This window comes from Giraffa tippelskirchi, chromosome 4, assembly GCF_054371585.1.
Source record: "Giraffa tippelskirchi isolate mGirTip1 chromosome 4, T2T-mGirTip1v1.2.pri, whole genome shotgun sequence".
Lineage (NCBI taxonomy): Eukaryota > Metazoa > Chordata > Mammalia > Artiodactyla > Giraffidae > Giraffa > Giraffa tippelskirchi.
In genome coordinates, this window is record NC_137278.1 from 37,770,618 (window position 1) to 37,785,422 (window position 14,805).

Sequence of the window (14,805 nt, forward strand, 5' to 3'; positions counted from 1 at the left end):
CCACCAGAAGAGAGCTGTGTATAGAAGAAATGCCAATGAGATCTGAAAAGCCATATAACAAAAGGCTTTAGTCTCATGGATGGAAGGAGATGCTTGTTCTTACGCTTTTACAATCTAGGCTTCAATTCTGATTCCTCAACCTTATAATAAATATCTTTCTAATTAAAATCAAGAAACCAAGAGAAACTAGGCAATGCAATGTGGAGAATATCCAGCAAGTATGAGATACTAGCTGATGACAGAAAAATGAATCTTACTATACAAACAGTATAAATGTAATAGAAACCTCACAGCTGATTAAAGCTGGCCAAGTACTGCCTGAATTCAATAAATTTACACTGTAAAAGTTTAGTAAAAGCTACTGCCAAGAGTGTTGATCTAGAATGTAGTACAAGACATTTTCAAAGAAATGAGCTCAACTTTTTTTGTCTTTTGCATTTGGAACTCAAATTCCAAATAATTTTTGGCCCGCCATTGTATCTCCCTTAAGACTGGAATTATTTCAAAGGCAAACTCATCCATAACTCAAGAGACAATGGTGGCAAGAATTTTAACATCAGTTGATAAGGCCCAACTGACTTACATGGTAATTCAAAAGAATGGCTATGAATAGTCTCCAGTAGACAATGTGCCAGGCACTGCAAAACTCTGAGACAGCTTTAAAAAATCCATGAATTCAGATTCCCTAAAGCTTGGAGGAGCATCTGGTCTACATTGGTTATGGGCAAGGTGATTCCAGCCACGGGGAGTGGCTGTGGATGTCATCAAGACACACACTGAGCAAGGATGGGGGGTGATATTCACAGTGTGTTTGAGCTTGTTGGCGTTGACGTACCCTTCGAGGAGGGCAGAAAAGGGGCCATTCTTAGGAACTCAGGAATATGTCTTTCAGCCCATTCAGCATTCTCTGGGATTATGTTTCCCAAACAGTCTTTGGCAGAATGTTAGTGTCCTTTCAGACATCAGTATATCTATAGGTGTTTGGGAAGGACTAGTGTCCTTCTAGATGCTGGTATGTTAATGGGTGGGGATAGGACTAGGCCAAGGGGAAGGGGCTCCAGGGTCAAAAGAAGCTTAGGTGGACGTTGTTTAGAAATGTTGCCCCTGACTACTTGCATCATATTTTGATGTGTAACAAGATTTGAGGATCACAGGCCAGGACATATTGAAGGGGAGGAGCAGATTCACTTATACGAGGTGAGAATAAAAGAAGCAACCTCAGAGCCAATATGGTTCCAATTTTCTAATTTTTCACATGAGGAAATGAATTTTAAAGATTTGCCTTTAACTGATGGACGATGATCTCATATTGGAACACCATTGTCTTTAATGATAGCTCGTCTCTTCCCAGCTCACTCAGGGGCATGAGGATGGTGGTGGGTGGGTTCCCAAGCAAGTGTCAAGGCTAGCCCCACAGGGATGAGGGAAGCCATGAAGGCAAGGTGGAGATGACAACAGACTGGGCGTTTGGGGCTTGCGGTGCAGGGCAGGCCACGACAGAGCTCTGTGTAATCTTGCAAGCTTCAGAGTAAGGCGTGTCCAAATGGGAATGGGTGGAGGCTGGAAAGGGGTCCAGAAAACATGATGAATCTAGGCCTAAAATGCCTGGCTAAGGAGCTGCTTGTACTTGTTAGGTTTCTATTAAATAAACTTCAGTAAATCCCTTTGGTGATGTGAGGTTTGGTTGTCTGGCCCTGAAAATTAAATATTATGCTTAAAGGTGTGGAGGGCATTATTTGAAGACTTTATTTTTATTTCAATTTAAGGCATATTAAGTTCCTGATTAGTTTTCATCCCTTGGAATTTGTCATTGGTGATGACAAAAGGGCTTATTTGTTGAGCTACCCTGGAAATTCAATAAGGGAATTAAACATGATTCTTTACATAATTCTTTAAAAACTGTTCATAAAATACCTACAAGGCCATTGAAAAACAAAGCAAGGCAAAAGGGAACTGAATTTTGGTTATATTGAGAGACAGTCTCAATACAAGCACATAATCCTTTCCCAACAAACTGAATAAAAATATTTGCTATTATATTATAGCATAATATTATATTTATATATTATATTTATATATTAATAGAAATATAGCAATTTGATTTCACCTAAATAGTGTGGTTTAATTAGCTGGGTTGCAGAAGAATTGCAACTCTCTAGCAGGATCTCTTTGGGGTAGGAAATGGTAACCCACTCCAGTATTCTTGTCTGGAGAGTTCCACGGACAGAGGAGACTGATGGGCTATAGTTCATTGGGGTGACAAAGAGTTGGACACGACTGAGCGATTAAGCACAGCACAGCAGGATCTCTTACTTTCTTTCTAGTTGTGGAAAAAAATGCACAACCTACTCTTAACCATTTTAAAGTGTACAGTTCAGTAGTGTTAAGTATATTCACATTGTTAGGCAACCAAGCTCCAGAACTTTCTCATCTGGCAAAATACAGCAGGATCTTTTAGCTCAGGGCTCCTGACCCCATTTACCTTTCAATAAAATGGGCACATTTCTAGGATTATATTTAAGAAGCAAATATAAATGTGCTTTGTTGTGCAATGTTTGATACATATAAAACCATGTGTTAACACACATGTAATTTATGAAACCTAATAATAATGATACGAACATTCGTGAGACTACCATGCCCTGCAGTTCCAATGTTTGTGAGTTCCTTGCATAACCCCAAGATGATTTAGCTTTTTAGTTTAGTTTGGAAAACATATGAATTACATGCCAGGCACTGTACTCCTTTGTAGGATGATTTTCTGTGATTAGTGTCTCCCTCCTCTGGAGGGATTCATTGTACAGTGACAGGAACATATTTATGAATGAATCCTTGTGATAGAATGAGACAATTCTCTAGTCCAGTGGTCCCCAATGTTTTGGTATCAGGGACAGGTTTCATGGAAGACAATTTTTCCAAGGACAGTGGGGTTGGAGGGATGGTTTTGTGATGATCCAAGTGCATCATATTTAAGGTTCATGCTTCTATGGGAATCCAATGCAGCCACTGATCTGACAGAAGGCAGAGCTCAGGTGGTAATGTGAGCAACAGGGACTGGCTGTAAATATAGATGAAGCTTCCCTCACTGGCCTGCCTGCTGCTCACCTCCTGCTGTTCAGCCCTGGTTCTAACAGGCCATGGACCAGTGCTGATCTGAGGGTTGGGGACCCCTGCTTTAACAGATATGTGAAAAAAGTGCTATGAAAACCAAGGAAAGTTGAAGCTAATTCTCCCAGGTGGGAAAAAGGAAAACTAGTTAGATACAGTAATCATGAGTAGGACTTCAGAGAGGAATTGTAGACAGAATAGATAAAGACTATGAGAATATTTCAGTAAGTGGAAACAACAGAAAGAGATCAATAATAACTACATGGTATGTTCAAGGAGCCACAAAGAACAGAGCGAGCCTGGAGATGGCTCTCCTTCCATTTGGCTACTCCAAGAACTTTGAGATTTATGAGTAACAGTCTTGAACTGGGCACAGTTAATGTCTGCGGAACTACACTCCTGGCTTCCAACAGCTTATGTCTATAGGGGAAGATTGACAAGTAAACAATCAGTAACAACAGCATGGTTGGTGCCATGAAGAAGCCCTCACGAGGTGCTTAGGGAGTCCATGCACACACAGGGAGGAGGGGTAGGAGGTGAGGCTAAAGAAGGGGATTGTGGCCAGACTGGGAAGGGTCTACACGTGCCATTGCAAGGAATTTGAAGTCTATTTTTAGAAAACTTGAACAGTCATGAGGATTTGGGGCAGGGAAGGGAGTGGGATCATGAACTGTTTCCTTGATTTTTTTTTTTTTTAAAAGAAAAAAACCTAGTGACGGTAGACTAAAAGAGCAGTTAGAAAGTTATTGCAATAGTTCAGGTGGGAGATGCAGAACCTTAGACTAGGGCAATGACATCCACCCATTCACTCGTTCATTCATTCCAAACTATTTGTTAAGCAACTCCTGAGTTCTAGGTATTATACTTGGGCTGGGGTAGAGGATGCAGACAGAAGTGCCAGATGAGACGGGGTGTGAGAGAAGAGGATGCTCTGTACACAGTTCCGAAGTGAGAGAAGGCAAGAAGAGAGAGAGCAGACATCGGCAATCACTCTGCTGTCTCTAGTTTGGGCAGCTCAAAGGATGATGACATATCTATTGATGAAGACCAGTCCTGGGGACATCAAGTTTAATTGGAACATGTTGTGGTGGGGTAGAGATACCCATGTTTGAGAAATCCACTGGGTCCTGATACTATAGACCTGATCTTTTGAAGCCAAGGCCAGAGATGGGTGGCCACACTGAGAAGCCATCAGCATATCCGTTGTAGCCGAAGTCATGAGCATTGGTGATATTGCCGGAGACAATGTGTAGAGAAGGCTGAAGACAATCTCAAAGAACAAGAGGTGAGCAGCAGCAAAAAGAGACAGAAGAGTCGGCAGCAGCCAGCAGGGGAGAGAGCTGAAAGGAGAGAGTGCCCATTGCTGAAAGAACTAGAGTAGGAAGAGAAATGAGCACTCCTGGCTGGGAGTTCAGGCTTGCAAGGGATGGACTAGAGAAACAATGGTGATGGAGACCAGGGTGCAGCAGGCTGAAGAGTGAATGGAAGAACAGTCTGCTCTGCAGAGAAGTTTTCCGATGAAAGAGAGGGAGAAGGAATAGGGCAGCTTGAAGGGGGAATAAGCTATGACATATTCGTAAAGGTTGAAGGAGGCCAGCAGGCAGCAGGGAGGAAGACGGTGGAAAGGATGGAGATACCACAGGCAGAGGTAAGTGGGGGAGAACAGAATGAAAGACATGAGTGGAAGGAGAGGGAGAGGGGCCAGTCTGCATCCGGGGAAGGGAGGGATGTTGGGGAAGGATGCACACAAGTCTGTTTGAAGTGGAAGGTTTCTCACAGGATGGCTCCCATCTTCTCACTGAGACAGAAGAGCAGGTTGTCTGTTGAGAGTGAAAGGGCCAGAAGCAGCATAGACATCTCCAGGAGAAGGAGAACAGTCTGGGAGAGACACTGGGGGGGTGAAATCTGGGGCTCCATATGGATGAGGTCAGAGTTTGCTAAGCAATGCAAAGGACTGGTAAATGTGCCATGGCTTCATCAGTGTGCTTGGGCAATTATTTTCTGAAGGAATCAGCATCTTGGGAGCAGGAAAGAAGACTTACAATTGCTCTGTTTAGGTGCAGGAAGAGGGCAGGGCAGGTGGAGAAAGAGTTACAGAATTGAGGGTATTCCTGAGAGTGTCAACATGGGGTCAATAGGTTAAGAGACCATACAAGCTTTTATTCTATCCCCAAATTTTTGATTTGGAGGAGTCAAGTCCCCACTACTAATCAAGATCTATCAGTGTCTGGCAACCTGCTGAAATTTAGGCTGGATGTGATGGCCTTTCCCTGTGTACATGAAGCTACCATCCTAGTTGGACTGCAGGCTCTCATTAGGGTGCTGCCTCTTGGCTGGGACAATGGTAGATGCTCAGGGTTACCTACACTTTCTTGATCTATATTAGATGATATTTACTGCTAATACCACTGATTCATTGTTGACTTTTTTCACTCTTACAATATATTTCAACCCTTTTTTCATGATCATCTTCTTATTTAGATTTCCTGGTCTTCCTTTTTTTTAAAGTTCAACTGAGAAAGTTCAAGAATATTGGACTATCTAATAAGTAGATGGAGTGGCCATTGCATGACTTAAAGGGTTCTGGCAATGCTCCTTGTGGAACTGAGGCAGGGGTCTATTTATTTGTCTATTTTGGGGTAAAATATTGGCTCCTGAATTCCCTTTCTGAAACTGCAAATAAACCCAGGTTACATAGTCCAGTGACTCTCTCCCCTTTAATGGGAATGTTTTTGGTGCCAGTGAATAAAGGTAGGAATCTTAGAAATCAAAGGTTTACCTGGGGATATTGAGGTCCATGTTGGGAAACACTAAAAGGTTTTGATCCAAGATCTGGAAAAGTTCTCTTTCCATTGGTCACCACTGATAGACTATTCTCTGCTATTTGGGCAAGCAGTTAACCCAGGTTCCATCTAGGCAGAAGATAAGAGCCAGACGGGAGTAAGGTCCTTTCAGAAAGGCGAAATGCAATGGGTAGCACCAGTCACTCTCACCCTTTAGATTTCTTCTTCCAGATGGGGCCAGCAGGAAGCAAGAGGATGCTAAGTTCTGCAGAGGGCCGGCCTGTAGTAACCAATACACTTGCTCTGGTCATCCTGATCATTACTTTTAAAATGCTCATTATGATGAGTGGAGAGTGATCTAATTGCCTGCCCTTCTACCCCTGTCACCCTCCAGGACTTTGTGGACCACCCCCATTCCCAGTCTATATCCAGCCACTAAAGGGTTAATGTTTGGTTCAGTTGGGATGGGGGGTGCCTTGTGGGTTGTTAAATACTTTAAATATCATTCTTGGAGAGAATTGTACAGAAGACAGAGGAAGGACATAGCAGAGAATCTTCATGGGCTCCTCACGTTACAGACCCTTTCTGCTTTCTGGTTATTTCCCGTCATTGAGATGTGGCTTTGGTACCAGGTCATGGGGTATTCCTCACACTTGAGGCAGGGTAGAGAGAAGGACAGAGGAAGGTTTCAGGACCATCAGTTACAAGGATGCCCTCTGCCAGTCCCAGACTGTGGAGAGGGGGTGCTGTCAAACAAGGGAGAGAAACTTTCTGCATTTTGCCTCCTAGGGTGGCAGGAGATGATGTCTGCCCTCTTCCTGTATACTCCCTTCAGAAAACACATGACTTTATCCCATCCCCCTCAGAACATCACCATTCATGAAGGAAGCCAGTGATCAAGAAGCAATTTGGGGAGTATACCAAGTGTCAGAGCCCCAGCCAGCTTTCAGAAATAGCTGTGAGGGCAGTTTCTATAGACCTCATAAACAGGGAAATCAATCTCTAAGATCTTCCTCTTGCAAAGAAATCCTTCAGGACTTACAAAATCAGACCGCATTAAGACTTTTGGCTGTCTTCCAAAGTGACATAGGCTTAACCAGATAGAATTGTTGAAAAATATTTTGAATATTGCAAAACAATCTGGCCTTATGTAATCCTGCTTCCAATAATGAAAGGCGTTAATTAAGAGACATTTTCCTGGAAAATAAAACCACAATAAGATATCATCTCATGCCTGTTAGGATGCTTATCATCAAAAAGACAATAACAAGTATTAGTGGAAATCCTTATACACCATCCATGGGAATGTAAACTGGTGTAGCCACAGTGGAAAACAGTATGGAGGTTCCTCAAAAAATTAGAAATAGAACTATCATATGGTCCAGCAATTCCACTTTTAGGAAACAAAATTATTATTCCAAAGAAGTATCAGCAGCCTCATGTTCATTACAACCTTATTTATAATAGCCAAGACATGGAAACAACCTATGAAGGATGAACGGATAAAGAAGATGCAAAATGCATATATAGTGAAATACTATTTGGCCATAAAAAAGAAGGAAATCCTTCCATTTGCGACAACGTGGATGGACTTTGAGGACATTACGCTAAGTGAAATAAGTTGGGCAGAGCAAGACAAATACTGTATGATCTCATACGTGGAATTTAGAAGAACCAAATTCATAAAAGCAGATCAGATTTGTGGTTGCCAGAGGCAGGGACTGGGGTACAGGGTTGGAGGTAGAGGAATTGAGTGAAGGTAGTCAAAATGTACCAATTTCCAGTTAGTTCTAAGATAAATAAGCTCTGGAGCTGTAATGTAAGACATGATGTCTACAGTTTAGACTACTGTATTGTCCATTTAACAGTTGCTAAGAAAGTAGTTCTTGGGCTTCCCTGGTGGCTCAGTGGTAAAGAATTCACATGCCAGTGCAGGAGACACAGGATTGATCCCTGGGTTGGGAAGATCCCTTGCATGAAAGAAATGGCAACCCACTCCAGTATTCTTGCCTGGGAAATCATAAGGACAGAGGAGCCTGGCGGGCTATAGTCCCTGGGGTCACAAAAGAGTCAGACACGACTTAGTGGCTTAACACCACCACCACTACCAAGAAAGTAGTTCTTAAAAGTTCTTATCACAAAGGAAAAAATGTGTAACTATGTGGGGTAATGGATGTTTGTTGTGGTAAACTTTTTGCAATATGTGTATCAAATCATTAAGTTGTATACTGTAAACTTACAAAATGTTATAAGTCAATTATATCTCAATAAAACTGGAAAGAAGAGACATTTCTCACCAATATAAATTGAATGCCATATGGTACAGTTATAGATATACAGGTATAGATATACATATATCTATACATATAGATCATCCTTTAATTTTCACTATCTACCTATGAGGTCAGAGCTCTTATTGTCCTCAGTATACAAATGAGGAAACTGGGGGACAGAGTGGTTAAGTAACTTGCTCAAGATTGCACAGCTAGTAAGTCATAGAGTACTGCTTGGCTCTTCTATTGTTCCTAGCTGCCCCAACTCAGAAATAACTGTTTTTAACAATCAAAGGGACTCAGTGAACAAAGGTGATGCCTACTATAACAGAAGCCCTGGTGTTCACTTCAGGCTGCCACCAATACCACCACCAGCCACCCTTTCTTTAAGAGACCATTGTAAGGTCTCCCTCCAGAATTCCAGACTTGGAAATATGTATATTTTTGAATCACCATACAGAGCACTTTGGATGACTCATTTTTTTTTTTTTCAAACCTTTAAAATAAAATGGTTGTGCAGCCTTAAGTATTTAAACATTTAACTTTTGAGGCTGCTGTGGTTGAGACTCAGCTTAAAATCTTGGTGAAATCACTCCAGCCTGGATTACACTAATTGACCCAAGATTTGCACCTATCTGGCATCCCTCCCCACCATGCAGACTTGTCTGCTAAAAGTCATCTTTTTCTGTCTACACCACAGGCTTCTATTGGTGCAAATGCTTTACTTTCCAGAAATCCTTGCCACATGGATCCATATCCTGGCTGAATTTCTTGTTTCACTCATTTCCCATCTCCTTAGGATGTCATTTGAAGACATTTCCTCCTTCAGTTCAAGTCTAGTGCTCTATGAGTTTTTGGTTTCTGTTCTACACACAGAATTTAAAAAAAAAATTTTGTTTTTCCTGTACTGTGCAGCATGTGGACCCTTAGTTCCTTGGCCAGGGATTGAACCTGTGTCCCCTGCACTAGAAGTGCAGTGTTAACCACTGGAACACCAGGGTATTTCCACACATAGATTTTAGGAGCTTTGTGTCGTGTGCTTAAATGCTGGCATTCCAGAGATAAAGGGAATACAAACTGGCCTGGAGAGTCTCATCATCTGTTTTCCCCTCCTGGGCTGGCCATAGAAGGACTGAAATCCAGGGAATGAAAGATGCTGTAGCAGCAGAGCCGCACTGATTCAAACCTACCTGGCTTTACAGTGTATGTTCTGACGGTGCAAGAAGGCAGGGCACTGCTAGCACTAGACCTGTGAGACCTAATGTGTTTTCTTCATTTGGATATTATGTTGTTTGGGTTTATCCTTTCGTTTAGGTCTTCGGGCCAGAGAATAGAAACTGACTGTTGCTGTTGCTGTTGCTGTCCGACTCTTTTGTGACCCCATGGACTGTAGCCCGCCAGGCTCCTCTGTGCATAGAATTTCCCAGGCAAGAATACTAGAGTGGATTACCATGCCCTCCTCCAGGAGATCTTCCTGACCCAGGGATTGAACCCATGTCTCTTATGTCTCCTGCATTGGCAGGTGGGTTCTTTACCACTAGTGCCACCTGGGAAGCCCAGGTGCATGCTATAAAAGGTAGGTGCCACTCTGTATTGTTAAAAATAGAGGCCTAAGTCACTTTCTCAGATGAGCTGACTAGTTGCTAAGACCAAGTCGGCTTTGGAAGAGTATCAGCTGGTGCAACTCAACAAATATGTGTGCATATGTGTGTCCACACATGCATATGTACCAAACACACACACATTCATGTGTATTGGTTACCTATCAACTAAGCCTCATCATTTACAGTATTCTGCTAATCCTTCCTAGGCACTGGGCCCAGAGCAAGCTCTCCAGCTGTTCTACCCAAATGGCATGGCCACTGGCAAACTCATTCTCTAACCCATTTGAACTCCTAATGACTCAGTTTTATTGATTGTGTTAGATTTTGCCAATTTTGTACTAATTGTACCCAAAGATGCTAGATTTATTCTTAATTATTTACACATTTCCTTGTTGCCCTTTCCTTGCTCGTGGTACTGTTAACTTTGTGTCACTCTTCGCTTTGAGTGGCCAGAGGCCCGAGGTCAAGGGAGGAGGTTGTGTCACTTACCACGGTGCAGCAGAGGGGCCAGAACCACCAGAGGAGAGCCAGGGCCAGGAGTAGGAACAAGATCAGCAGGGCGATTGCCAGTATGGAGCCATCAGACTGTGGGGCCAAGAGAGAGGGTGGTCAGCAGTGGGACTGGCTATGTGTGCAACCAGCATGGAGCTTGGGTGAGCCAAGGCAACACCTGTGGTCCCCCCGCCCCACACTCCCATCCTCAGTATGCAGATTTAAGGCCCAGGGAAGAGCACAGTTCCCCAGGCAAATGGCTGAGACTCTGTCCAGCATTTTGGGCAACACACTCTATGTAGTCAATTCTCATGAGAAATGGATTCCTCTTTTCAGGGAGGCCCTCTTCTTCCCTTTGAACAACATTCTGAAGGACCAATCCTGCAAGAGACAGAGCAGATGGCTGCTCATGCATCTGGGCACTGAGAAGGCCTGCCACTCCCCACCTGCCTGTGGACCATCACCCTCTACACGGTGACAGTTTCCTGCTCCCTGGATCTGCTGTTCCTGCCACCACCTGGGTTGAACTCAGGACAGTTCTCAGGACACAGTCTGCTTCCCTGAACCTGTTTCTCATATGTGCACATAACAGATTGACGAGCAAAGACTAGAGCCCACGGATAGGATGTGATAAAGGGCAAAGGGATTCCAGGGTATGGAGGGTAAAGCAGCTGCTGCTGACCCTGGGAGGGCAGGGAAGGGGTGTGGTGGCTGAGTCAACACTGCTGTCAGATCCAGTGAGTCAGGCAGCCAAGACAAATTATGCCCACTTCCAAACATGCCTAGCCCAGTCCCAAATATGACACAGTTGCTGTGGCCTGAGATGGTTAACTTTTAGCAGCAGAGATCTCATTGACTAGGTGTCAGTATTCTGAGGCTGCTGGTTCAAACAGGCAGATTTAAGTGCCCTCCATCTCCCTTCCTTCCCAGGTATTGGGAATGCAAGGGGGCACAATGTTTGGAGCTAGGGGTTAGAGGAAAGTTGTCACAGGTATTAATTGTAATGGGTACCCCTTCTGAATACAGCTGGCACTTCTACTTTTAGCACCTCCCTGGGAAAATCAGGTATGCTTGCACAGATAATGATGATAATGATGATGATGATTATAAAGGAAAGCAACCTAAATGTTTAACAAAGAACGACTAATAATACATTATAGAACCACCATGTAGTCAGTTACTCTGTAGACATTATGTTTGCAAATAATATTTAAATGACTCAAGAAAACATCCCTGATATAAACAGTGGACTTATGTATATGTGTCAAGAGTGAGAGAGAGACTGAGGGATATTTACTAAAATATTAATGGTGGTTTTGCGGGTAGTGGGTTAATGGTAATTAAAAAGAAATCTATCTTTGCTTTTTCTCTTTTTAACATTGCATAATAAGAAAATAAACCCCTGAAGTTGTATTTTAAAAATCTGCCCTTGGGGTTCCTCCCTTTGGTGTGAGTGCTCACGTGACCCTGGGGCTCTCACCCTGGGTTGGTGGTCCTGTGGGGTACACAGACGGGCTCGGCTCTACTGGATGGAAGGTGTCACCCTCCCAAAACGACACTCATGAATTTTAGGGCACATGACTTCATGGGAAGCTGTTCCCAGGGTGAGCAGGTTCTCAAAGCTGCTCCCTCCCCGCCATTTCCAGAGCCAGGAGGCTGTGTGGCCTGTCCAAGGTTGCACAGTAGGTTAATGGCAGAGCTGGGGTGTGACTCACTCTTCCTCTGAGGGCTCATCAGGGGCTACTGGAAGCTGTTCAAAGGCATCTCTTACTCTGTGGAATGTCTTTGACCCAAAAGCCAGGGAACTAAACATTTGACTCCCACCAAGCCAAGGCTTGGGAATGCCCTATTGTCCCTGAGGGAGCTGCACCTCACAAGCGCAGGTGTAGGGCTGGGCAGTGGGTGGGGAGAGGGCACAGTGGCCAGAGGATGCTCCTGGACCACAACACTTATGCATGAACTACAGCAGAAAATGATGCTCTCCTGGAAGATACAAAGAAACGATGTGTGTTTTCCAGACTTACTGTTAGTCAAAGACAACCCTCTTGATCTTTCCATCTGTACATTCCATGCCCATAAAATGTAGATACTAAACCTCACCTGCCTCATTGCACTGATGTGAGGAGAAAATGAATTGTAAGATGAAAGCAGACATGACTGGATGACAGCCATCAAGCCAGACGCTGAGCTGTAACTCACCCTCTCTCTGTTTCTGCCTGGCCAGCAAATATGGTGGCCATTTCACATCATAAATCTGCACTAAGAATAACAAGTGGTTTTGTTACTGCAAGGTTTATAAACCTTTGGTATTTCAGTATTAAGTTATAATTCAGTAAAGACTACAGATGACATGTATTCACATTATATGCAGTCTCTCCTCTTCTGATTTAATTTTTACTCTAGAGAGAGGAACTGAAGCAGAAAGGCTGATGTTATTTTGGGGATTTTTAAAAATTTCCTTCTGGAAAAAGGAGAAGGTTTCCTATGAAGTGGGGAGGGTGAAGGACCGGGCCCAAATGGGAAGACAGAAGGCTTCAGTACTGGAAGAAGATTTCTCGGATTCAGACAAAGCTCTGTGTGGCCTGCCTCTGGCCAAGTTTGGTCTGACCCCACCCAGTCCCAGGCCTCCCTGCTGTAGTGGAGGAAGACAGCATGGGACTCAGGCAGGGGCAAGTGCACTGGGGATGCTGGGGGAGAGGAAATGCAGCAGGGCAGGAGGTCCTGAAGGGACTGACCCCTGCTCTGGATGCAGCCCCCCCAAAACTCCCCAAATGCACTGCCTGGTTTTCAAGATCTTCCAGCAGCCATTATATACAAACATCCAGGGCAAAAAGAGTCACCATCAAACAAAGGGTGTGCATTTTTGGTAAACTTAGACCCGAGACTCATGTTTTATAAGGAGATAACATTTGCATGAACATGAACCTCAGCGGTTCATTCATGGAGTCATTCAGCAAACGTTTACGGTGGGTCTATCTTGTGCCCACCGAGCAGATCTCAGGGATAAGGACTAACTAGAGAGAACCAGGGTTTTCACAGTCTGCTGAGGTATGTGGATCAACTGTTACCCATACGCAGGGGGCTGTGTACCATTCAACAGCTGTACACACAGCACCTTTTACTTATTAATTTGTTGGATCGGTTTTATTCTATTTAAAAATTTTAAAAATGTTACACAAATTTGAAAGTCTACTTTCCATTTACAGTTATTACAAAATATTGGCTATAGTCCTTGTGTTGATGGTACATCCCTGAACTTGTCTTACATGCTGTAGTTTGCACCTCCCACTCCCTCCCTCCTCTAATGCCCTTCCCACCAGTAACCACCAGTTCCTTCTCTTTTATCTGTGAATCCCATGCAGCACCTTTTATGTGCCAGGCAGTGAACTATGTAGACAGTCTCAATTCTTAAAGCTTACATTCTGGGGCAATAGTAATAATGTAATGACAATAATAATACCTGTCATTAGTATAGCTAATAACTGCATACTTACTATGTGCCAGGGACTGTCCATTCTATGTATCAACATCCTTTCCATATGTCAGTTCACTTAATTCTCATTAACAACCTTATGAATTCAATAATATTACATTTCCCATTCTACAGATTAAAATACTGAGGCAAACACAGGAAAAGAATCGTGCCCAGGTTCACAGGGAAAAACCAGAATTTAAGGCTGGGCCATTTGGTAAGATCAAGAAACAACCTAAATGTCCATCAACAGATGAATGGATAAAGAAAATGTGGTACATACATATGATAGAATGCTACTCAGCCATAAGGAATGAAATAGTGCCATTTGCAGTAACATGGATGGACCTAGATATGATCATACTAAGTGAAGTAAGTCAGAGAGAGAAAGACAAATACCATCATATATCACGTATATGTCAAATCTAAAATGTGACACAAAGGAGCTTATCTACGAAACAGAAACAGACTCAGACATAGAGAACAGACTTGTGGTTGCCATGGGGGAGGGGGTGAGGGGAGCGATGGCATGGAAGATTGGGATTAGCAGATGCAAATTATCATACAGAGAATGAATAGACAACAAGGATCTACTGTATGGCACAGGGAACTTTATTCAATATCCTGTGATAAACTGTAATGGAAAAGAATATGAAAAAGAATGCATTATTTATGTATCTATATATATAAAATATATCTCTGTATATATATATGTAAACCTGAATCACTTTGCTGTATAGCAGAAATTAACACATTGTAAATCAACTATATGTCAATAAAATAAATGTCAAAAAAGCTGAGCCACTTTCTTCCACAGCCTACAGGTTGAACCAGCAGGCTACTGCTCTCAGCAAATGCTAAGAACCAAGTGCCTGGAACTAGCTATTCACAGAGTGGGTGACACTAGACTCTCACCCTGCAGGGTGAAGGAGAGCTTGGCATTCCTGCAGAGAAAGCAAACGCAAAGTGCCTATTGTGAGGGTAGAAGGGAGGTGGGATCTCCCCTGTCAGAGGCCAAGCCAAGAGCGTGACTTTTATCTTGAGACTGAGTGGTTTCAACCCGAGGGTAATGT

At 43.2% G+C, this 14,805-nt stretch overlaps 1 protein-coding gene across 1 annotated transcript in view; it reads right to left on the reverse strand.

The window, feature by feature from the left end:
- The window catches only part of ANTXR1 (ANTXR cell adhesion molecule 1), a 250,291-nt gene that overhangs the window by 91,934 nt on the left and 143,552 nt on the right, over nt 1–14,805 (reverse strand). The window contains exon 13 of the mRNA XM_081594569.1: nt 10,258–10,353. Coding sequence (XP_081450695.1) covers nt 10,258–10,353 — 96 coding nt within the window. The remainder of the gene's footprint in view (nt 1–10,257; nt 10,354–14,805) is intronic.